Genomic DNA, 25,319 nt, shown 5'->3' on the forward strand with positions numbered 1-25,319 from the left:
TTTAGCAAATGATACAAATAAAAAATATACTTATAAAACTTTTCAATAAAAAAATTATTATCATATTACAAATATATAAAATATATAAAAACTCTTTTATAATAAAACTTCTTATAATTGTACGTAAAAGTAAACCAAGATAAAGACCGATCTAACATACAATAGTATTTAACATTAGAATTTCAGCGTTTCTTAAGCAGAGCAACTCTTCTCGCATTCCTAAAAATAACAAAATATTTTATAACAATTTTATTAATTTTTTTAACTTAAGTTAAGAATTATCCTGTAAACAAAAAGAAAAAAAAAAAGAAAGTAAAATAAGTTAAATAGAACCTACAATAAATAATACAACTATAAAAAAAAAAAATATAAATATATGGATGATAAATAGTTATAAAAATAAATAAATCAACTATAAATAAACAAAAAACATATAAACTTGCAAATGATCAATGTTGAAATTTAAAACGTTAATCCCTGCTATAAATGCATTATGAAAAACAAGCAGGAAACATGTGCTAACTGGTGAAAAACATGAAGGAAACATGTTAAACAGGAAACTGATGTTTGGACTCAAACTTTTTATTTTTACTGACATCATTAAGTCCTAATATACAAACATAATACACACATTAAAATCATTCATACCAGGGGCGACTGTGCATTTAGGGGTCAATTTGCAAATTTAAGGGCTCTTTCTAAAACTTAATGAGTTTTTTTAAAAATAAATTGGGACTTAATTAAAGGTGTTTTTTTTGGAGAAAGCGGGGGGAGGAGATTTCAACTAACTAGCCATGGAATTGAAAGCTTTATTTCTTAGTAAAATATTTCAGCGTTCAAAAATTATGACCATATAAAGTTTAAACCCCCCTCAATTTGAGGGAGTTGCAAAATTTATATTGTCATAATTTTTGAACTCTGTGAGATAATACTATGAAACTTAAAATTTAACGATGAATATAAGCCTAGTTGAAAATAATACAAAAATATTTCATCGACTTGTTGCCAAGCTCCAATCAATTTTTTGCAAAGCATCCTTATTTGACATAAGTATAAACATATAAATGATTGGAGTTTGCTCCATGTTTGGAAGTTAGCTATCTCAAAAAATGCTTTGGGTGCCCCTGTATATGTATATATATATATATATATATATATGTATATATATATATATATATATATATATATATATATTATATATATATATATATATATATATATATATACATATATATAATATATACACACACACATGTATATTTATATATATATATATACATATATATACATATATATAATATACACACACACACACACACACACGCACACACACACACACACACACAAATATATATATATATATATATATATATATATATATATATATATATATATATATATATATATATATATATATATATATATATATATATATATATATATATATATATATATATACATACACAGTATTGGACAAAACATTTGCAACCAACATCGAACAATGCTTAAAAGTGTTCCTAATTTTACATGTCTTAAAAACGAAACCAACTATACTACCACAGCAAACAGTTCAGGAGTCTGGAGTCATAGCATGCCATGACATGAGCAATCAGCTGACAGCACACAGGCAGAATTTCGTTGACAAGTGCCATTTTGCAGCGGACAAAATAAGTGCAACTTTTTTGGTTTGTTTCATTTTCTTAAGTCTGGTCCGCATCAACGTCACGGAAGTTTTTCAATAGTTTAAGGAAGTATCCAGAAGTTTCCAGACGCATGCAGAAGCTTCCAGAAGTTTCCAAAAGAAGCATCTGGAAGCATCCAGTAGCATCCAGAAATATCCAGAAACATTCAGAAGCATCCAGAAGCTTCCAGAAGCATCGAAAAGAAGCATCTAGAATCTTCCAGAACAGGTTAACACAGGTTCATTTTACTATATAAGAGACCTGTAAATCGACATGTAATTCAGTCAGTTTATGGAAGTCAATCAGTCAGTATTATCAAGACAGTTTATCGAAGTGAGTTTTATCAAAGTGATTTATCGAAGAACATCAATACAAGAAGTGAAATACAACAAGTGTTTCATTACATCAATACAGTCCAAATCCAACCAAGACGTTGTGTTCCACAGAGCATTATTGTATCATCACAAGGTAAATGTAACACGGTAAGCCTAGAGAAGCGTGATTATTTATTTTTATTATTTTTATGACTTCAAGTGCAAAAATGGCTCCCGACAGTCTTGGATGGGAACTAAGTAAGAAAATTATTGGCGATTACGTAAGTGGAATGTCACAAAAAAGTATTTGTGATAAATATCGTGTGAAAAAATGGACCATATCAAGACTATGTTCCAAATATCGTTCTACGGGGAAGTTAGCAGCAGATAACAAAGGTGGAAGACCGCGTTCCACCACTTCTAGAGAGGATTCTATGATCGTTAGATCCGTCAAGAAGGATCCCTGGATATCATCAGTTGAGATACAAAAGCAATTAGAGCTGCCTGTATCGGACCGAACAATCAGACAACGTGCTGTTGAAGTCGGATTGTTTTCTTGACGCCCTGCAAAGAAACCGCTGATTTCACTAAAAAACCAGAAGAAAAGACTCCTTTTTGCTACATCTCATATTGACTGGACTGTGCAGAAATCGCGTACTGTCCTGTTCAGTAATGAATCGAATTTCAACGTCATTGGGAGCGATGGCATTTGCCATGTACGTCGACCGGCCGGAAAACGCCTCGATTTACGTTACTGCCATAAGACCATGAAGCATGGTGGAGGCAATGTAATGGTCTGGGGGTGTTTTTCTGCTAACGGTCTAGGTCCAATACATCGAAATGATGGAATAATGGACCATTTCATGTATAAAATTATTCTGAAAGATGTTATGTTACCTCATGCTGAATGGAATATGCCAATAAAATGGGTTTTTCAGCAAGACAACGATCCGAAACACACTGCAAAAGTAGTCAAGCACTAGTAAAAGTAAGTCACACTGCAAAAGTAGCACTGCAAAAGTAGTCACTGCAAAAGTTTCAAGACAACCACCTATCGGTAATGGATTGGCCGCCTCAATCTCCAGATCTCAACCCTATCAAGAACCTGTGGGAGATCGTCAACCGCAGAATTAATCGTAAAGGTGTTCGTAATAAGGATTAACTGTTTGAACAAATCCAAAAGGCCTGGGCAGCGATTCCACAAAGTTTTATTGATCACCTGATCGAATCTGCTTCGAAGATGCAAGGCTGTGATCGACAACAAAGGATTCGCCACGAAATATTGATAGCGAAATACAACTTGGTCAACATTTTGTCGAGTTGTACTTGTTTTGTCCAGAAGGAAATCAACTTTTTTTAATACTTTTGATTAATTTATTAATTTTCGTGTACAAATAATGAACTTTGTGATGAATAAAACTTGAAGAACTTTGTCTCTAAAGAGTTACATAGTTATTTCTCTAAATTGAAAAAATGCAGCACTTTTATATAAAGAAACTAAATTAGCATTATTTGGTTGCACTCGTTTTGTCCGATACTGTATATAATATATACACACACATATATATATATACATATATATGTATATATATAATATATACACATACATATAATATATATGATATATATAATATACATATATTTAAATATATATATATATATATATATATATATATATATATATATATATATATATATATATATATATTTATTTATATATACAATGTTTATCAAAATTGAGCCTTTATATAGAAATTTGAAAAGGTTATAGACAGGGCTCTTCCGAAGAGATTTTAATGAGGGGGAAAGGTATCAGCTTTATGCCGACTAAAGCCAAAAAATGTTTACTGACATTTGCTGACAGCCAACTATAGTTTCCAATTTGCCAACTCCAGTGTCTGATAATAAAATTTGTAGAGGGGCTAAAAACCCCATACGCCCCTCCCCCTCAAGACGGCCCTGGTTATAGAGCCCAAATGGTCAATAAAGAGATTGGATGGATATGTAGACAATATTTTATGAGGACAGTCGATTGAAAATCAGTTTGCCAATATACAAAAAAGGTAAAAACACTTTAGACCTTATTTTTTTTACATAATAATAATTATAAAAATCTAAAAGGGTTAAACAACACCAGAAATGTTTAAATGAAGGCAAGTTAAACCAGTCTGCATTAGATTTGTATTTAGTAAATTGCAATGAGGACATTGAATGAGAAAAAGCAAAAACACAGGTAGTGGAGGCCTAAAAATTTGATAGAAAATTCTGTTAAGCTTTCAAGATACAAAAAACATCAATGTTCTCCAATGTACGGTGGTATTAATTTAGACAACGAACAATACGTTAAAACGAGTTTTTGGACTTTTTTTTTCATATTAACATAAAAGAAACCATTATAAAGTTAAAATTTTACGCCAGCTTTATAATGGTTTCTTTTATGTAAATGATAATTATTTTGATAGTTGAAGTGAAGCCGGTTAAGGCAATAAATCTTATTTATATTATGCATACTTAATTAGTGTTTATAAGAGATAAAAAATTAAAGCTAAAAATTTAAATGGGTTAAAACAAATGTTAAAAATAAAAATAAAAAATCAGAGAAAATCGGCCTTAAAAATTAGAAAATAATTCACCATTCAATAAATTAAATCCTATTAAAATTATGCAAAAACAGCTGTTTAAAAATGTGCATTTGACGCTAGAATTAAATAGTTTTTAGCATATTATGTGAAAAATATTAGTTCCGATTTATAAACTAAACTTTTTTATAAAAAATACTTATATTGTATCTAAAAAATATTCCACTCCCTTTTAAAACCCCCCTCTCCCCCCGATTATTAGATCTAAATTAAAATTCCCATCCCCTCTCCTTTTATTTCCCTCCCCCTCTTACCCTTGTATTTTCGAGAGTAAGAGCATTAAAGATAACAATTTTCTTAAAAGCAAGACATATTACGCGCATTTATATTATTCATTAACTGAATTACATAACTATTTATTAACCGCCGTGTCTATTATTATATTAATATTTACTATTATTAATATATTAGCATCAATAAGTTAGTTAATAAAAAAATATTCTTAAAAAAAACGAAAATAGACTCCAACAGGAATTGAACCCGGAGCGCAGGAACCACAACCAAATATATTACCACTATAACACACAATATCGAGATTAAAAGTTAATAAACTTTTTTTTTTTTTTGATGCATGATATTTTTTAAGTAATTAACGCACTTTAAAATAAAATAACTTCCACATGATTAATACGTAAGCGTTGATGCCAGTGCTTATAATCCGGCAAAAGTTTCAAATAAACTATTTAGTATTGAAAGAATTCGTATTATCTGATGTTTTAAAGTAGTTTTTATATATATATATATATATATATATACTTTCGCACAAGATGTCAACATTTAAATCATATATACATATAATATTTAAAACAAAATTTTTACTTAGATGTTATAGTTTATAGTATATAATACATATATTACATAATACATTACAAAATATAAATACATGTTCAAGTTAATATTTAAAACATGTTTATGTTTATAGTTTTAAGATCATTTCAGAATCAGAAGATTTTGCAGATTAATTATACAATATAAAGACAAAAGATAACGAGAATTTAGTTTAACATAACATATGCCTAATCTATATATATATATATATATATATATATATGTATATGTATATGTATATATATATATATATATATATATATATATTATATATATATATATATATATATATATATATATATATATATATATATATATATATATATATATATATATATACATACATGTATATATACATGTATATATAAATATAAATATATATATATAATTTTATAAACATCAATAAACACGAGTTTCTCTCGATACTAAATTTATTTTTTAAAAGAAATTTTCGCTAGATTATTGTGACCAGCGTCTTCAGCTTAAAAGTTCTTTTTGTTTTGTTTATATCTTATTTTTAAAACAGCAGTTTTAAAAATAAGATATAAACAGTAATCAACACAAAATAAATAATAAATCAAAAAACTCGAATCATTTTTTTAAAAATGAATCTCGAACCGAAGCAACACTTGATTCACGAATGGAATCGATTTGCAGGGCCCTAATATATATATATATATATATATATATATATATATATATATATATATATATATAAACATAATGTAATTATGTGGTGTTACATTTTGCCATTGTAACACATAGTATTAGTAATATTGAATAATATATATATATATATTAGGGTGGTTCTAAAAACAACTTTTTTGAAAAAAATCTGCTCCCACCCTTTAAATGTGTTCTATATAATACAAAAACACTAGGTTTAAAATTTTGTTGAATAAAAAATACTTTTAGAGGTCCCCCAAAACCCTTTAATATTTAACGGGTCCCTAATATTTAAAAAAAAAAAGTTTCTCGAAAATAGGTCAACCTGGTACTCAAATGAAGCGAAATTATATAAAAATTTCAAAAATAACATTCATTTTAAAATAATATAGTTATTTTAGATTTTACTACGTAAAAATCTTGTTTTTTAGCAAAAAATGAAATAAGTGAATTTTTCATGATAGTTGTGATAAATAAGTTCAAACTTCAAATTTATTTTTCAAAATGAATATTATTTTTGAAATTTTTATATAATTGCGCTTCATTTGAGTACCAGGTTGACCTATTTTTGAGAAACTTTTTTTTTTGAAAATATTAGGGACCCGTTTAATATTAAAGGGTCTTGGGGGACCTCTATAAATATGTTTTTTTCAAAAAAAATTTAAACCTAGTGTTTTCGTCTTATATAGAACACATTTAAGGGGTGGGAGCAGATTTTTTTCAAAAAAGTTGTTTTTAGGGCCATCCTAATATATATATATATATATATATATATATATATATATATATATATATATATATATATATATATATATATATATATATATATATATATATATATTTTAACATCATGTTTTGTTGTTGAATAAGTATTAAGAGATTTATTCATCATTTTGAAGGATTTGTTGATTAGATTGAAAAAAACTTAAAGCAGTTAATAATATTTACTTACAGCATCATCATTTGATGCCCCATTGTGTACTTCATTTGCAATGAGACCTTTCTTATCATTTGATAAGTATGCTTTTTTTTTTTTCTTGCGTTTCGATGTCTTATTTAAAACACCATTCTAAATAATAAGCTATATACAAATATTTAATATACAATAAAAAGTTATTGTTTTATATTTAAAATTAATAACATGAAAATGTAGACAGTTATACTATATATTATTTAAATTATTATATTCAAAAAACTAAACATACCCGTCTGAAATCAATAATGTTTAGAATAACAGACAACAAGACACATGCTAAAGCATTTGCAAACAGAAATAACATAACAAATTTCCACTTGTGGGGATTTTTTCTTGAAAGTAAAAATATTTAACAATTAATATGATAGTTATTAACAACAATTATAACACTTTATAATTATAATTAACAATTTGCACCCGTTATAGAAAAGGTACCTTTGTCCATTTTTACCAAAACTGAGAAATTTGGACTGTAAAAACTATGGAATATTGTCCATATTATCTTAAAGTATTATGCTTCGATTATTTATAATTAATGAGTTATTAGTAATTTAAATAAAGGTATATGTGCCATTGTGTTGAAAACAATTATAGAAAAGAGACATATCGGACAATACCAACTTTATTTTTGCATTTTGGAGATACAACTCTTTTCTAAAATGGGTGCAAATTATATCATGATAATTAGAAAAATTAATATAATAAAAAGTAACATAACAACAAAAATAAAAAAAGTAATTAAAGTTAAGCAGTAATTTTTAAAATTTTATTTAAAAACAACAACTTATTTTTATATTAAATAAAACATGCTAGGCATGTTTTATCTATCTTAAGATAGACAAAACATGCCTAGCAAAAATATAATAAAATTTACTTATAGCTATCAAGAATGCTTCCAACCACTAAATTACAAGAACCATTTCCAATCATTTGCATTGAAGTCATCAGACCCATTGCTGTACCAAGAAAAATAGGGTTAACAACTAATGGAACTGAGGGACACAAGCTAGTCTAAAAAAGGTTACACTTAATACAAGAATAAGAAAAAAATTATTCATTTTTTGAAACATAGTTTAACCTTACCGCAGCAGCTGAGTATGTTGCACCAAGCAATAGAGTTCCAATCAATGGATTCCATTGAGTAAATGCAAGTATAGAAAAAACAGGAATAGTCAACACTGCACATGCAGATGCCATTATGCCACGATAACCAATGTAATCCTGGAAACAAGTAGTCATAAAAAATAATATTTTTACTAAAACAATAAATTTAGTAGATGGTAAACTCTAAACTTTACCACTGTTAATCCTAGCAATGGCGTAAGGATTAATGAGATGTCATAAACTGAACCAGTTATAATTGCAGAGTTCTGATCTTTGTAACCATATTTCTCATGAACAAACTTACTACAAGTAAAATGATAAATAAAAAAAACTTTATTTATAAGTTAGAAAAAGTAAATATTTAAAAACTAATAGCATTGTTTAAAAGTGAAAACCAAGATAAAATCTTATAAGAAGTCTGGATTTGTTTTTATATTTGTGCATGTCTTGTGTGTGTTCACTTGGATGGTTTTTGAAACAACATTTTCGAGAAATATCTGTTCTCCATCCTTATTATGCACTATATAATAAATCAACACCAAATTTTAAAATTTATCCTTATTAACAATTATTACAACTACAAATAGTTTATAGATGTAACAAAAAAATTTCGAACAACAGACAAATCTTTAATATTATCACAAAAAAAAAAACACATTAGTTTGTAAGTATGTCTTGGGTCTCAAAAGAAGCAAAATATAAAAAAATTAAAACAAATAATTGTTTTATATAAAGATTATTATTTTAAATGGTCTTTTAACATAATAACACATAATAAAGAAGTAAACTTTTTTGCACTTTATTGCCGACTTCAAAATTGTTTTAAATTGACATCAGGTTGGCACAAAATTTTTAAACATTCGATTAACGTGCAAGCATTTTACATAAAATTATCAGAAAAAAAATATGCATAGTTTGCTTACTTTTTTTTAAATGTTGACGTTTGCTTAAAAATTTAAAAAAAAAAATGTTTTGCTGATTTTATTTTAATTATTTTATTAAGAATCAATAAAATATTTTTTATTGATTTTACGTACATTTTTAATTCAATTGACTTATATGAAAAGATTTGTATATGGAATTTAAATACAACATTTGTTTTGTCATTTTAGTACTTTTAATTATTTTATATTTTGTCGTTTAATTTTTTAATTTTTTAACTTTTTGTATTACTTAATATATAATTTAATTAAAATTTGTTTTTTCATTTCTATTTAAATTATTTTATTCAGAATTTAAATGAAATGTCATTTTGCTGTTGTGTTTCTAAACTAATTGTTCAAAATTAAAATAAAACGTCCTTTAGTTTATTTTTATTTTAATTGTTGTGATTAAAATTTAAATAAGAATTCTCGATCTAGCATATAATTAAAATGTTTGTTATGCTGTTTTTATTTTAATCATTTTATTAACAAATTGTTGGTTTTTCCAGGGTTTTTTGCATTATTTTTTTTTTTGATTAAAACGTTTTAATTAATTTTTGTTATGTTTTATTAAATAGAAAATAAATCAATCAGTGTTTTATTTATTTTAATTTTAAATATTTTATTTAGAATTTAAATAAAATGTTCGCTATGCCGTTATGGTTATACAGGGAAAGATATAAAGGAGGAGCAGGGGAGGGTGGAGATAAAGGGGTAACTACCCCTTTCACTAAAAATTGTTAAATGTAATAAAGTTCTTAAAAATTTTTTTTTAAAGAAATGATAAAATATAAAAAATGATTCTACAGTAGTCCAGTCGAACAAGATTATTTTTAGGAAAAAAATTATATGAAGCTGAAGTTTAGCCTAGTGATTCCTAAGGTATATAGATCATGTAAAAAAAATGCCCTATGATTCACACCAGGAGAACCCCCTTTTTTGGGCTTTGTTTTAAAATAAAGCATGTGTGAATAGTTTAAAATTTTTATCTTTAAACATAGACTTATATACCATTTTAAAGCATTTTATACGCTGAACAACTCTATAAAGTCTTAAAATAAGAGTGACGAGTTATTTAACAAGTAAATGCTACAAATAATATACTAAATAACTTTTTTTAAATAAAAGTTTCAATCAAAACTTTTATTAAAAAGGTCATTGGTCACATTTCATAATCAAAACAAAATTAAATTATTTTTTTAAAAATATATTTCTGGATTTAAAAACCAGGGAAACATACAAATATGTTTCTGTCTTCGTCGTCATAATTTTCCGTTTCTTTTTCCTCGTTGATGTCTTTGATGCCCTAAATAAAAAAGAATAGCAAATATGCAACTGATACTTTGTGGAAATAATAATATTTGATAATAAAGATAAATGATGTGAGAACACCTCTTTCTTGTAAAAGATTCATTGTTATAATTTACCTTACTATTCATACATTTTGTTCCATGACATTCCCCATAAAATTGAAAACACTGTATTCCTTATTTCCTACATGCACATGATTTGCCACCACAAAGTTTTTGTTGTTGTTGTCTTCAAGATAAAAAATAGTGTTGTTATCAACTGTTGTTATACGTTTAACTATGAAAAGTTAATTACAATGCTGCATTCTTCAGAAAAGATATGCAATTAACAATAAATTAGTGTTGTTATCGACTTCGACTAAATCGACTAAAAGTTGACTAGTCGAAATTAGTAGAATTTGAAAAATTGAATAGTTGGTTTAATCGAATATGGACTTCCTACTAATCGACTAAAAGTCAATTTAGTTGAGTTAAAATCTAAAAATCTTTATATCTTTTCATTTAATTTAACTTTTAAATTTTTGTTCATTTAACAACAATAGTATGTACTATTATAACCATTACCTAGTTTTTGTTTACTCTCCAGGGCTGCTCCAAGCTGGCTCAGGGACCTTAGGCAAATCTAAATTGTGAAGCTCCAAAATCTAAATGCCATCTATATAATCACATTTATGTAAATGTGATTGTATTAATTGTTAAATTAACTGATTGTAATGACTTTTTAATATATAGCCACTTTGTCACAAAATGATTTTTAATTTAAACCTCTTTTCCCAAGAAAAGCCTTTGGGAGTATAATAGTACAAGTATGTACAAGTACTTTAGAGTTGATTTTAGAATCTTTCATCATCATCGGTGAAAGAAAAACTTATTTGAATTTTCAATTGTATTGCTCTGAACAAACGAGTTACATTTTCTATTAAAAACATTTGAAACCTGTTCTAACATATTTATTCTTTAAATAAGCAGTGTACTTACAACTTAGAGACAACAATAAACAAAAAAGCATTCAACTTCTTCAAAAAATTAAAAAAATCAGATTCTAGCTTAGCAGATCAAGCAACTCAAAAAAAGGATTACTCTTATTAAATATAGTTCTTAAAAATTGATCTTGAAAGGTAATTTCTTACAAGAAATTACCTTTCAAGAAAGGTAAGAAAAAGAAAGGCTCACTGTTTTTATCAATCAAATAGTTTAAAATATTCTTAGGGTAGCCCAGATGATAACTGGGCCTTTAAACTATTGCCAGTGATGGCTGAAGTCATGATGGAGTGATTCTGTTGCTTTTAATAGATGCCCAGTAAGTGGTTGTGGTGATCAATAAACTGTGTTACATGAAAAAAGACAGCATGCACTTTGGGAGTGACACTCGTGTTTGGAAGGTTGAGGTAAAAATCCTTGAATTCTTCAATGAAAATACAATAGTTGTCTTGAGGAACATTTCCAATGGAGGCATGAACAACTGCATCAAATTTTCTGAATATGTCAATATATGAATAGAAATGCTAAAAAACAAGCATGCACACAATGCCATGGGGGGAAGGAACCTTGATATCTATAACAGAAGCAGCTACTACAGATATCTATACAGAAGCAGCTAAACAGCTGCTTTTATGTTTTTTGCTGCAACTTTAGGCAAGTTCTGTCAAAGCATTCCTTTTGTATAATTATGTGGAATCCCTTTTCCAATCAGTGAAAAGCATGCTGAATAATGGTTTTCAACAACTGGCTGTTCTTTCAGCTGACTGGTTGTGTTTGTTGTTCCAATAATTTCAGGGCTTCCAAACTTGGCTTTTCCAACATAAAAAATCATGCAACCACATGATGATTCTCTTGTTGAAGGACGAATCTTTATGTTTTGGTAGTTAGGCAGTGAGGGAAGTTGAACATCTTCACCATTATCTCTTTTTCTAAGGCCTACTTGACAGTTTTTGCAGATACTAATTGGGACTCTTTGATTTTCAAAGTTGATAACTTGACCAAAAACTTTTTGACAGCGTTTAATCATAGTCAGTTGCCTGTTAGCATTTTTCAAGCACGGAAAACAGACAGCTTTTTTGTTGTCACCATGAGTTTTTGCTTAATTCGGCATTTTAAATAGTTTTGTACTTGTATTTTGCTCAAAAGGTACCATTAAACTGTTCACAGGCCTTTCCCAGATTTTTAAAATCAATAAATGGCCTAGGAACTTATATTCAAACAAGTTGTTTATCTTTGTTAGTAACTTATGTGACAAAAATATACAACCTTCATGTAAAAAATGTTTCATTTTATTTGATTAATAATCTTGTCAATAGGCCAAAAAATCAAAATTTTCTAATCGATTTTTTTTTAAATCAACTCTAACGTACTCCTACATACTTACTACAATCATACCTATAGGTATCTAACTATATATATATATATATATATATATAATATATATATATATATATATATATATATATATATATATATATGTATATATATCATACATATGTATATATATCATACATATATATATATATATCATACATATAGGTTTTTCTCGGCAAAAGAGGTTCGTATTAAAATACATTTTGTGACACATTGATAGCAAGTATTTAAGACAGTCTCTAAATCATTGGGGTTTGGATATAGATTGTCTTGTTGTCGAGGCACCCCTTCTCTTATATATAAGATTAAAAAATAAAAAAAATAATTTACTTTATTATTTTTATTACTTTTTATTTCAAAAAAATTAATTATTCCCATACTTTGACTAAAACAACTTTTAGTCGACTAACATTAAAAAATGTATTAGTCGATTTAGTTGACAGTCGAATCATTTAATAGTCGTAACAACACTAATAATAAAAAAAAATTACTATTGTTAGAAATAAAAAAATATTTAAGTTTAAATTATATAGATAAAGTTTTTTAAGATCTTTTCCAGCAGTTCTAAACAATACATTCATTTCAAAAACGTATCTTCCAATTACCTCTAATGACCTTTGCTAGTGCTTCTGGTGCAATATCTTTATCTATCATTACAGGTGTGATTATTCCACCATGTAGCTTCCAGCTCCATCTAGTTCAAAGTCATTAGTAACCATAACATTATTTGACAATGCACTCGCAGGCCATGGTAAGCGAGTAAGCAGCTTTATCAGAAGTTTTTATGACAATATTATAGCCTTGCATGCTAAATTTATGTATTTATTGTACCTAGAAAATTATGTACTTAAAATTATTAATAAAATTAAGTAAAATAATTAGTTTTATACAATAAGGATTCCTATAATTAAAGGAAAAAAATTACCTCAATTTTACAAGTGTGCTTCTCTTTGCTACTCTTTATAACAAAATAAAACCTTTAATTGAGGCAACTTTAATTTGAAATGTATCTTTCCCTGTTGATGTTGCAATTTTTTGGTCGATATTTTCAGCTGCCTATTGCCTAAATCCATAACTTATTTCTTTGCGGTTATTGATTTCATTCCTGGTCATCTTTTCAACTGCTGATGGTTGAAACCGGTACAAGTCAAGTGAAGTGATTGGAAACCCAAGTCGTCAGAAATGTTGAATAAGCTGTTTAAATCCATTACATTTATCAAAATTAACAGCCATTCTGAATGGTATTAGTGCAAAGTTACTTTTTGGTCGTGAAGCCTGTATGATACATTGTTTCAGACTCAGCTTTCAGACTCATTGTTTCAAACTTCGCTTCTTACTGGAAAGAATAAGTAACATAAAAGTTTCTTTTTAAAAAAAATGTTTTTTAGGGAGTTTTTTATTTAATTTATAATTTAATTGAAATGTTTGTTTTACTTTTATTTTTTAATTTATTACCTTCTTTAAATGTCCTTAGTATATAGTCTCTTATATTTTAAAACAAAACCAGTTCACTCCTACAGCTAGCACTTTGGACAAAATTGACATGGTCTTTATACCTTACTTTAAGTTTTGATCAAAACAATATCCAACACCATGATTGTCTTTAATCATTTTGTCATATAACTCTCTATAGAATATATTTTACTTCTTGTAGCATCTTCAAGCCAACCATAAATGTTTTCGAATGCATCAATCATAATAAGATTTTCTGATCTTCCAAAGGACCACTTTCCTCCACCTGAAGACAGGCATGCATGAACTATGATACACTGCTTTTTCTCTAACTAGCTCATTTAAAGTTTAATACATCATTCTTTGCTTTCCCACACTCGATAATAGTGTTGTGTAATGGTAGTGTTTTCACTTGGTGGAATCTCTCTTTATGTCGCGTAGTAGACTAGAAGCAAATAGAATAACAAACTTTCCAAAACTTTTCCAAAACAAACTTTTCAGCAGAATCAATCGAAACTGCTGAAACCTCTTAGGTTCTAGTACAGCAGGCTATATCAGAAAATCTGTGTGCTCCTCCGGCATTTATAATGAACATTCACTGACTTTTATCTATCTTGGGTGGTCTTTTAGCATTTGAGTTAGATTGGTTTCCTTATTTGAAAAAGATGCTCTCAATAGGGTTTTCAAGTCTTTTTCACCAACCATATTCATTTGCACTTTATCACTTTCGCAAAAAGTACATTGCATGGATGCCATTTCTAAATTAAATCATAATGGAAAAAAACCAGAATCAAATAACATCTTGATCCAAATGCCTTTCATTTAAATTACAGTAGATGATGATCTAATAAAGTTTATACAAATTGAAAATAGATTTAACATCCTTAGAATTATGTTTAAAAAAAAAAAGAATTACTATTTTCAGAAGATAAACATCACAAAACAAATAAACATCACAAAACAAATAAACATCACAAAACAAATAAACATCACAAAACAAATAAACATCACAAAACAAATAAAAACTGAGAGTGAAAAACTAGTAAGTAAAACAGTATTACTTAAAATTAAAGAAGTAACTTTTTTGTAGCATTCTTAGGATAGGATATTAGGCTTATGAGCAATAATGGTATATAATATAATGGTATATAACTTGATTCTTACTTTCTTAATATATTGTGAATACCGTAATTAGATCAAAACAAATTGCACATTTTTTTACACAATTATTTATAGCACATTAGAAGTACACTCAAGAATTTAGTTTCTGAAGATTTAATTAAAAGTTTAAGATTGAAAGGTTTTGTAAGATCAACTAAAATGCAATGTCTTCTTAAAATCAACTTTTAATGTTTTCAAACATGTCGTTATTTTTATAAGCCAGATTTTCATACCACTTTTAATGACTAATTAATTAATTATTTGAATATATAGAATTTATTTGTTAAATAACTAGTCACCCTTTCATTTTAAACCTTAGTGTTATTCTTAGTGTTATATCCTTAAGAGTTGTTCAGCATAAAAAATGGTATATAATAAGTCTAAGTTTGAAGATTTTAAAACTATTTGTGAATGCATCATTTGGTAACAGGGCCCAAAAAAGGGGTTTCCTGGTGCAAATCATGGGGCATTTTTTTTACATAATCTATATACCTTAGGGAATCACTAGGCAAAGTTTCAACTTTATAAAATTTTTTTCCAACAAACAGTAGTTTTTTGAGTTTAAAAAAAAAAGTTGTTTATATACATATAAAGCATTAGCAAACTATTTATATTAGCAAACTATATTAGCAAATTATAGCAATCAAAAATGTTACGAATGGGACAATCGCTTTTTTAAAGTTTTTGTTAACATTTTATTGTTATCGAAAAAAATCAAAGAAAGTTTCTAAACATTTTAATGTCGTCAAAGTTAATGCATTCTAATATATAACTAAATAACTTAAAAGAACAATAAAATTTTTATTTTGTTCTGATTTTAAAAACTTTGAGATTTTGCTTTAATAATAATGTTAATTTTAATTTGCAGCATGATTTTTTTTATGCGTTGTTGTTTTTGGTGGTTAAAATGTTAATGAAAAAATTATTTACTTTATAACAATTGAAGTTGCCACACTTTTTTTATATATAAGATATATAAAAAAAATTTTTTTTAAAGAAAAGTAACAGAATTAGTTTCTTATTTAGAAAAAAAAAATGTGTTTATTTTTATTTTAAATGACATATGTTTATTACTATTTTAAATGATATTTTATTCTATTAGCTGCAATGACCACCAGGGTAGCACTTGAGGTGACTATTTTGTCAAAAGAAATAAAATTCTACCAATATAGGATCATGCTGGTCCTATTGCTTTGCCTTTATCTTCACTGTCCTCATCCAAACAATGTAATTGTTCATTTATTGGTTAGGTTGAAAATAATCAAATCACAATGAAAATTAGTCTTTTTTCTCCTGATCCTGAACATGGTATGGAACCTGTGACTTCTACAAGTATAAATAACACTGTCTGTAAAATTAATAAAGAAGATTATATTTCAAAATAAATACAGAATATTGAAATGCAGTTATTTTCATTTAATTTTTTTTTAGTTACATTTAATTTAGTGATTGCCATTCGTATCAAAAAAAGTTACTATGTTGGCAGCATTGGATTTCATTAGAACATATGAATGTCTGTCTACAGATGTACGTAATTTTGTTAATAAAGGAAGGCTTAAACAGGCTAATTATATATATGAACCAGTTGCAAACACATTAACAAATAAACTTAAATTTAAAGGATCGTGTAGGTATAGAAATTAATGGTTGCAGCGTTACATTAGGTAAAAACAATAGAGCAGTCACAAAATTACAGAAGATCCTAACAAACATAATAAAAAGTCAATGTTATAATCATGGTTTAAACTTATTAATTTCAAAATGTTGGTCTGTTCAAGCTGTAAGAAATACAATTGGCACAATGAATTAAGTAATATCATTTTTTAAAGCTTCACCGAAGCAAAGTAAATATATGTGCTTAAATATATATATAAGGCAATACTTACAAGCTTATGTGAAACAAGATAGATTGAACGATGTGTTCTGTATTAAATTATAGATCTTGTTTAATAATAATAGTAGAAACTCTTAATTTGATACCTCAATGGAAAGAATGGGATTCTTCAACAAAGGCTGCATTACTGAATAATGCAATATCTGAGCCCTTTTTTGTAATAATGCTTTAAATAGCACAGTCTCTTTAAGTAAGGCTCTTCAAAAAAAACATTATTTAAGAATCATGCAAAAACTATTCAGAAACATACCATAAGATATTAAATAAAAGACAACAAAATGAAGAAACTTTCAATGTCATATTTAAAAGTGCATTAAAGTTACTAGACTTAGGATCAGAAATCAGGATTCCACAAATTACAGGAAAACAAACTAATCACCCAAACCTTAAATACCAATGATCCTCAAATTTACTATTAGGTAAATGTTTATTTACCGTTACTTGATAGTATAGTTCTAGATTTACAGTTCATATTTTCTAATGAAACCTTAAACTCTTTTGATCAAAATGTACCCAGTAATTTATCAAGTATAATTAATACATAATTAATAGGATTGATAACTAATATACTGAGTTTTATGAAAGAGCTGCCAAACATAAACACTATTGATGAGAATGTTCAAATAATGAAATTTTTTTTAGAATTTGAATTTTGGGAGCTGAAATGGAAAGATGCAATCAAAAAGCAACAAGACCTATTTGACTGTGCGTTTGAAGCATACAACCAATGTGATGGTAATGTCTTCCCTTTAATTAAATGTATTTTAGAATTGCTTTGCACCCTTAAAGTTAACCTTGCTTCAGGAGTTTCTTGGTTTTAAAAAGACTTAAAACTTAGTTAAGATCGACAAACAAGAACAATTAAATGGCTTGGCTATGATGAATATTCATGGAGATTACATCATTGAATGAGTCAAAAAGATTAATTCAATATTGATAGATTTGCACCTCTGAAGACTATAAAAAAAAACAACTAGAAAGCTCAATTTTATATTGTAGTTTTTAAAATTTTTGTTAAGATTTGAATAAAGAAAAAAAATAAACTCAAGATTTTGTCTTTTGTTGCACATAACAGACAAACTATTTATTAATATATAGTTTAATTACGCTTTGTTATTTAACAGTACATTATTGTTACTATAAATAAAAATATTGTTTTCTTAATCTTTTAATTGTATTGTGGACCTTTTTTAGTCGGATCTGGTGCTGTTTTTTGACTATCCCCAAAGGACAAAGTCCTGAATCCATCACTGCATTCGTAATGCTGGCTAAATAGAATTAAAATAAAACGTTTTTTTTTTTGTTATGTAAATCTTATACTATACTTGAGATCTAATACTAACCACCAACTATAAAATGGGGTTTAGTTCACAATGACCTGTGACCACTGTATGAATAAATACAGCTTTGTTAAAATTAAATACCAAATATAATTTTCACAAAGCTGATTACAACGCAATACATGTTTCCTTACTTAATGTAAATTAAGTAAGGATGTATGTATTAAACGCTATGCTCAAAACCAAATCAAGATATTAAATCATTCTAGCAAATTATTTGCAATTATTTGAACTTATCTATTTCATTACATATTCCAGTAATTTGCAATAGAAAACCGCCAAAATATAATAATAATAATAATAATAATAATAATAACAATAATAATAGTAATATAAACAATACTAAAACTATACAATAGGAACAACCTCTAGCCAATTGGAAGCCTACAAACACGTATTCTCTATAAAGATTACAAAAGAACTGGTAATGCATCTATCTATGTCAAACAAAAGATTCACTCTTGTTTATTTGATGCAGAAATAAATATTGTATTCTCAGAGAGAAAGATTTAACTGATAAAGCTAATATTGCCCAGTTTTATTCTTTTGTAAAGGCAAAATTTAAATGCTGTAGCTCTGTTTCACTGCAACTCTGACCAGATGGTTCTTCTGATTAGTGCTGATAGATGTGAAAAGTCACATCTGAATAATTTTTTCAGTTCTGTTTTTGTTACAGAAAATGGTAATTCACTAGCTTTAGATTTGCAGACACACCCAAATTCCTTAAACAATGTAATGTTTTCCTACAATCCTGTTGTGCTAACTCTCCAAAAGCTTCCATCAAAGTCTTCCTTATCACCTAATGGATACCCAGCAGTATTTTTCTATAACCAGTTATTGGTCAATCATTGCGGAAAAGTTAGACATTAATCATGAGGTCAAAACAGACATAAATCATGAGGTCAAGTGGAGAATTATCTAATGAGATTTATTATTGTTGAGCCAAAACAAATAATAAGGAAGACAAGCTAAATTACATTTTGTTCAAAGAAATCTCCTTAATTCTAGTGTTCTTGATTTTTCATGCAGGCATTTTTTGCTTGCGTGTGACCATTCAACAAACTTATGTCAAAGAATAAAAATAACAAATAAAAAATAAGTATCAGCAATAAAATGTACCTTGCATTAGCAATAAAAGGAAATAAAGTGTTGTAAAAGAACATAGTTGTAACAGCAAGAAGCCAAAACTGAATGTTTAAGTTCCGGATGTCACCAAGTTGCTTTAAAAATGCAATATGAAAATAATAAAAAATATCTTGTTATTTAGATAACTAACTTCAAAGTAAAAACAAAAATTAATAATCACCATTTTTCTGGTTGCAACCTTCATAGTTTGTTCCTAAATAAAAAATAGACAAAATAAATCATTATTTTTTTTAAACTTGCAAAATTTTCTAAAAACATATAACTTTAAGAGAGCTACTTTGTGAAAACTTTAAACATAAAAATTTATGATACATTTTACTATAGTTTCATGTTTTATTTAGAAACTATTTAATTTGATAAACATAAAATTAAAAAAAAGCTAAATAATTTGATAAACCTTGATGTAAAAATCAATCAATTAGTACACTCTGTATGTAAACTAAAACAAAAATAAATTTAAAAAAAATAACTAGTGCAAAAGGTTGTAAAACTATATGACTTTAGAGAAATAAAAACATTTTTTTTATTTATCAATTTTACTTTAAACTTTCAAGTACAAACTTGATGTGTGGCAGTTTTTTTAAGGCCAGTAAATATTTTAGTAAACAGTATATATCCTTATTCCTCAAATGAACAAATAAAACTAAAACAATAAATTAAAAGTTTTTAAGTACTGTTGTTACAACTATTAAATAATTCGACTGTCGACTAAATCGACTAAGATATTTTTTAAAGTCGGCTAAAATCGACTAATACATTTTTAAAATCAACTAAAAGTTGATTTAGTTGAAATATGGTAATAATTTATTTTTTTGAAATAAAAATTTCAAAAAAATAAATTATAAAATGATAAAGTAATTTATTTTCGCTTTCTATTTTTTAACATCATAACATTTAAATGTTAATGAAGCAAAACAAAATGAGACAACAACTGCTCCGACTCTCTCTCTCTCTCTCTCTATATATATATATATATATATATATATATATATATATATATATATATATATATATATATATATATATATATTTTGAATATCGCATTAACAACAAATTTGTAAAAATTTTAATAAAAATCTCAATATTTTTTATTCTTGACATGTTTTGTAGTCTTACTACATTTTCAAAAGATTTAATTTACTATTAAAACTCTGGTAAATAAATTTAAAAACTGAAGACAATACAGAAAAAAATTAACGGACAAATTAACTTGTTACAAACCAATTAAAAATTATATTACAAATTATGACAAAATAAACTTCCTAATATTAAAATATTAATAATAATAATAATATAGTAAGTTAGATAGATAAATTTATAATATAGTGAGATGTTTGTTTATTTAAAGAAGGATTTTCCCATTTAATATGAAGTGGTTCTTTTTTTTTTTTAAATTGTTAATGGTAGAGGCAGTATCTAAAATCTGAAAGCAATCATAATTAGTTAGTGTTTTACAATTAATGGATGAATTTAAATGTTTAAAAATATGCGATTGCTTGTCACTCGTAAGGTGCTCATTTATCCGTGTTGTCAAATGTCTGGAGGTTTCTCCAATATAACTAGCGTTACAGCCAGCATAAGAAAATTTGTAGACATTGTTAGATTTAAGCATCTTAGGAAACGGATCTTTTATGCAAAAATTGTTTTTTAATTTATCGGTTGTAAATATAAATTTGATTATTACATTTTTACAATACTTTTTAATAATTTTATCAATTTTAGTTTTATTGAAACTTGAGTAAAATCCAATAAATGGAAGCTTAAAATATCTTATATTAGTATTATCAACAGTATTTATAACAGGTGAATTAATTTTCTTTTCAACATATAATTTAATTTCAGTGTCGATAACTTTTTGCGGAAATTGATTATTTTTTAAAACTAAAGAAAGATATTTTAAATCCTTATCAAATCCAAACCACGTGTTGTTAATTTTATATGTTCAATCAATCAAGCAACGTATAAGGCCAGTTTGGTAACATGAAGGGACAAAACTAAAGAAATTTTGTAAAAGACCCGTGTATGTTTTTTTGTGATAAACTGATGTAGAGAGTGAATTAGACTTATTAATAAGAACATCCAAAAATGGAATTTGGTTGGCTTTTTCCATAGTAAGTTTTTGTGCTGTCTATTGAGATAATTAAAGAATTCTTGCGCTTCAAACTCTGAATTAAAAATTGCTATTATGTCATCCACATAACGTTTATAAAAAATCAGTATGGAGGATGAGCAATTATTAACCCACGTTTGTTCATAAAAACCGATAAACATATTAGCTCAAATTGGTGCTAAAGGATTATATTATATTATATTATATATATATATATATATATATATATATAAAATATATATAAAATATAAAAAGTATGTCATCGTAAATGATGTATTTTCAATTTTATATATAAATTTCATCATACTATTAAGATGTCATTAAAATATTATATATACAGGGTGGATGCTCGAAATCTGGACAATTTTAAATTTGCTGGCATTTTTTTGTTTTTAAATTCTGTTGCGAAATTCAAACATTAATCAAAACAAACATTGTACTCTCAGGAAAAAAAATAAAAATTGCAATTTTAGCACATCATGTCAAAGGAATATGACTGTAGAGTTGCAGTGGTTGAGTCCCTCCACGCCGGGCACTCTGTCCCAGAGATTATAAAATGGTTTGGCTTCCCAAAAAGCACAGTTTATTATATTGCAAAGAGGTTTAATGATGGTGCAGAGTCTGTAGAACGAAAAGAAAAGACTGCTCACAAACCAATCAGTAATAAGGCCTTCATCAGCAGAGTACAGAAGTCGATCAACAAAAACCCCAGCACCTCCATCAGGAAACTGAGCAAAGATATGAATGTGTCTCATTACACCATGAGAAGAGTGATCTGTGATGATCTTAGGTACAAGTCCTATGTCCTGAAAGTCAGGCAGATGTTGTCTGCTTCAATGAAGGAGAAGAGAATGGCTAAGTGTTCCATTCTTTTAGCATCAATAAAACATGAAGCTGCCGGGAAACTTTGTTTTTTCAGCGATGAGAAAATTTTTGTATATGTGTATGTATATATATTTATAATATATATATATATATATATATATATATATATATATATATATATATATATATATATATATATAAAAAAGTAAAACTGATAAATAAAAAAATTCTTTTTATTGATCCAAAAGCCATATAGTTTGACAACATTTTGCATAAATACTTTTTTTTTAATTTCTTTTTGTTTTACTAAAAATAAGGATTTTAAGGAGATTTAAGGTGATATTTACCTAATATTTAAGGAGATTTGGTGGCAAACAACAACTTTTTAAAAGAAAAAGTAAGGAGAATTAACGAGAAAATGATTACATTAAAAGCAGAATCTTATTTTTTTTTCAATAAATTTTAAATATAAACAGAAAAAATATTATAAATTAATATATTACTTGATGTATATATAAATATAAATAAATATATATATAATAGAAGTATAGGTTTGCAAACTACTAGGAGAACAGTCAGATTTTAACTTTTTTTAATGTTATTTAAGGACTTTTAAGATTTTTATTTTTAAGGATTTTTAAGGTTTTTTAGGAGGAGTGGGAACCCTGCTAACGCTTCACTATATTTCAAAGAAATGGAGCCCGGAGAAGCTGCTGGTGTATTATGGAAGTGCAGTGGGTAGACAAACACAAACAAAAATTATTTTTTGTTGCACTAGTTATATTGAAGTTATGAACATTTTTTTAAGTTACATTAATTTATGATATTTATACTAAGTAGGGTGGATGACTAAGTACTTTATAGTGTATAACATGACATCTTAATATACATGGCAGCAATTTTTAGAAAAGTTCTTTATAAATGAAATAAAAAGAGAAAAAACATGTAACCTGAGATGAGATAAAAAAATATTCCTACAAATGCTTATAGCAAAAAATGAATGGAATAATACACTTATATTTTAACATAATTATACCATAATAACACCTGTCTCTTGCCTGCTAAAATAAAGTAAACCTTAAATGTGAAACTCTATAATAAATAAAAAATTTGCTAATAAGAGAATATTTGAAGAATATTAAATATTTTAATAAAAAATAAAACCCACCCGATTTAGCTGTCTTTGTCCACTTCTGTCAAGTATAAATATTATTATGGCACTGAACCACCCAATTACACACAAAAAAGAACCTTAAGTAAACATATATATAAGTATATATACATATATGAGGAACGGACTTGCAAAACCTGATAATTCACTTTTTAAAAAAATCTGACTTGCGCACACCACTGGATAGCTCTTGTAATTTTGCATCAAGAAAATAATTCAGGACATGCAGAATCCAACATTTCTATCACAAATTCAGTGGTTAAAATTAAGTAAAATAAAGTAAAAATCTTTAAAATATTAGAAAAAAAATTTATATTTGTTTTAAAACTGATTCTGCAGATTAGGATTTACCAATATCTGTTTAAAACATTGTTTTATTAATATGCATACAACAGTGTTTCAATTACAACTGCATAACAAACAGATTTTCTGAAAACAGTTTTTGCCAATTATCTTGAAATGACAAAAAAAGTGAATTATCAGGTTTTGCAAGTCCACTCCTCGTATGTGTGTATATATATATGCACACACACATATATGCATACATATATATGTATGTATATATACATACACATATATGTGTGTATGAATACACTCTGAGTAAAATTTTAGTCAAGTTTCATTGTTTAACCATCATCAGGAGGCAAAGAAAATTAGTAACATCAAGCATACATCAAAATATATCAATTGAGATTATGGTGAGTTGATAAGCAACAATTATTAAAAATTGTTATTTACAACCTCTAAATGTATTCTATGTAATAAAATAACACTGGAAATAAATTTTTTTGAATAAAAAAACACTTTTAGAGTTTTTCCTAAGACCCTGTAAAACATTTATGGGGTCCACAATATTTTGAAAAAAAAAGCTTCAAAAATAGGAAAATTAGCAAAATTTTCCTATTTTTTACATTTCATAAGGTTTTCATTGTTAATGAAATATCTAATTGTACACATTTTTTTGACTGTATGCACCATTTATGAAACCTTCAAAAATTATGATTTTTGCTTTTATTGCTTAAAAAATATGTTTTTTTATTGAAAGTTTATAAGTAGGTGCATTTTTAAATGTTTTTTAAATAAGTTTTTCATAAAAGGAATATTATTTTTAAGATTTTTATATATCATTTTGCTTTTTTTGAATACCAGGTTGACTTACTTTTGAAAATTTTTTTTTCCAAAATACTGGGGATCCTTCAAATGTTTAATAGTCTTGAGAGCAACTCAAAAATATTATTTCTAGTATTATTTTATTATAAAGAATACATTTGGAGGTAATGAAAGACAGTTTTTGAGAATTGTTGTTTTTCGACCCACCCTAATGAGCAACATCCAATTTTATTACACAAGGCAGTGTGTCATTTAAAAAACTTACATGTTAAACCATAAACACAGATCAAAAAAGGTTTCAAATAAGAAAAAT

The 25,319-nt window shown here is 26.7% G+C and overlaps 1 protein-coding gene and 1 long non-coding RNA gene across 2 annotated transcripts in view; both read right to left on the reverse strand.

The window, feature by feature from the left end:
* Positions 1-25,319, reverse strand: part of LOC100209732 (major facilitator superfamily domain-containing protein 1) — a 79,183-nt gene continuing 53,864 nt past the window's right edge. The window contains exons 10-18 of the mRNA XM_065793219.1: positions 23,894-23,976; positions 19,951-19,983; positions 19,764-19,864; positions 8,404-8,512; positions 8,189-8,326; positions 7,980-8,116; positions 7,335-7,437; positions 7,082-7,198; positions 1-219 (exon numbers count right to left, since the gene is read on the reverse strand). Coding sequence (XP_065649291.1) covers positions 193-219; positions 7,082-7,198; positions 7,335-7,437; positions 7,980-8,116; positions 8,189-8,326; positions 8,404-8,512; positions 19,764-19,864; positions 19,951-19,983; positions 23,894-23,976 — 848 coding nt within the window. The 3' untranslated portion in view covers positions 1-192. The remainder of the gene's footprint in view (positions 220-7,081; positions 7,199-7,334; positions 7,438-7,979; positions 8,117-8,188; positions 8,327-8,403; positions 8,513-19,763; positions 19,865-19,950; positions 19,984-23,893; positions 23,977-25,319) is intronic.
* On the reverse strand, positions 10,408-10,698 carry LOC136078154 (uncharacterized). Its single transcript, XR_010637571.1, has 2 exons — positions 10,560-10,698; positions 10,408-10,438 (listed from the first exon to the last, which is right to left on the reverse strand). It is a non-coding gene; the product is annotated as an uncharacterized LOC136078154 (long non-coding RNA).

The sequence above is a fragment of the Hydra vulgaris genome, chromosome 03 (genome assembly GCF_038396675.1).
Source record: "Hydra vulgaris chromosome 03, alternate assembly HydraT2T_AEP".
Taxonomy (NCBI): Eukaryota; Metazoa; Cnidaria; class Hydrozoa; order Anthoathecata; family Hydridae; genus Hydra; species Hydra vulgaris.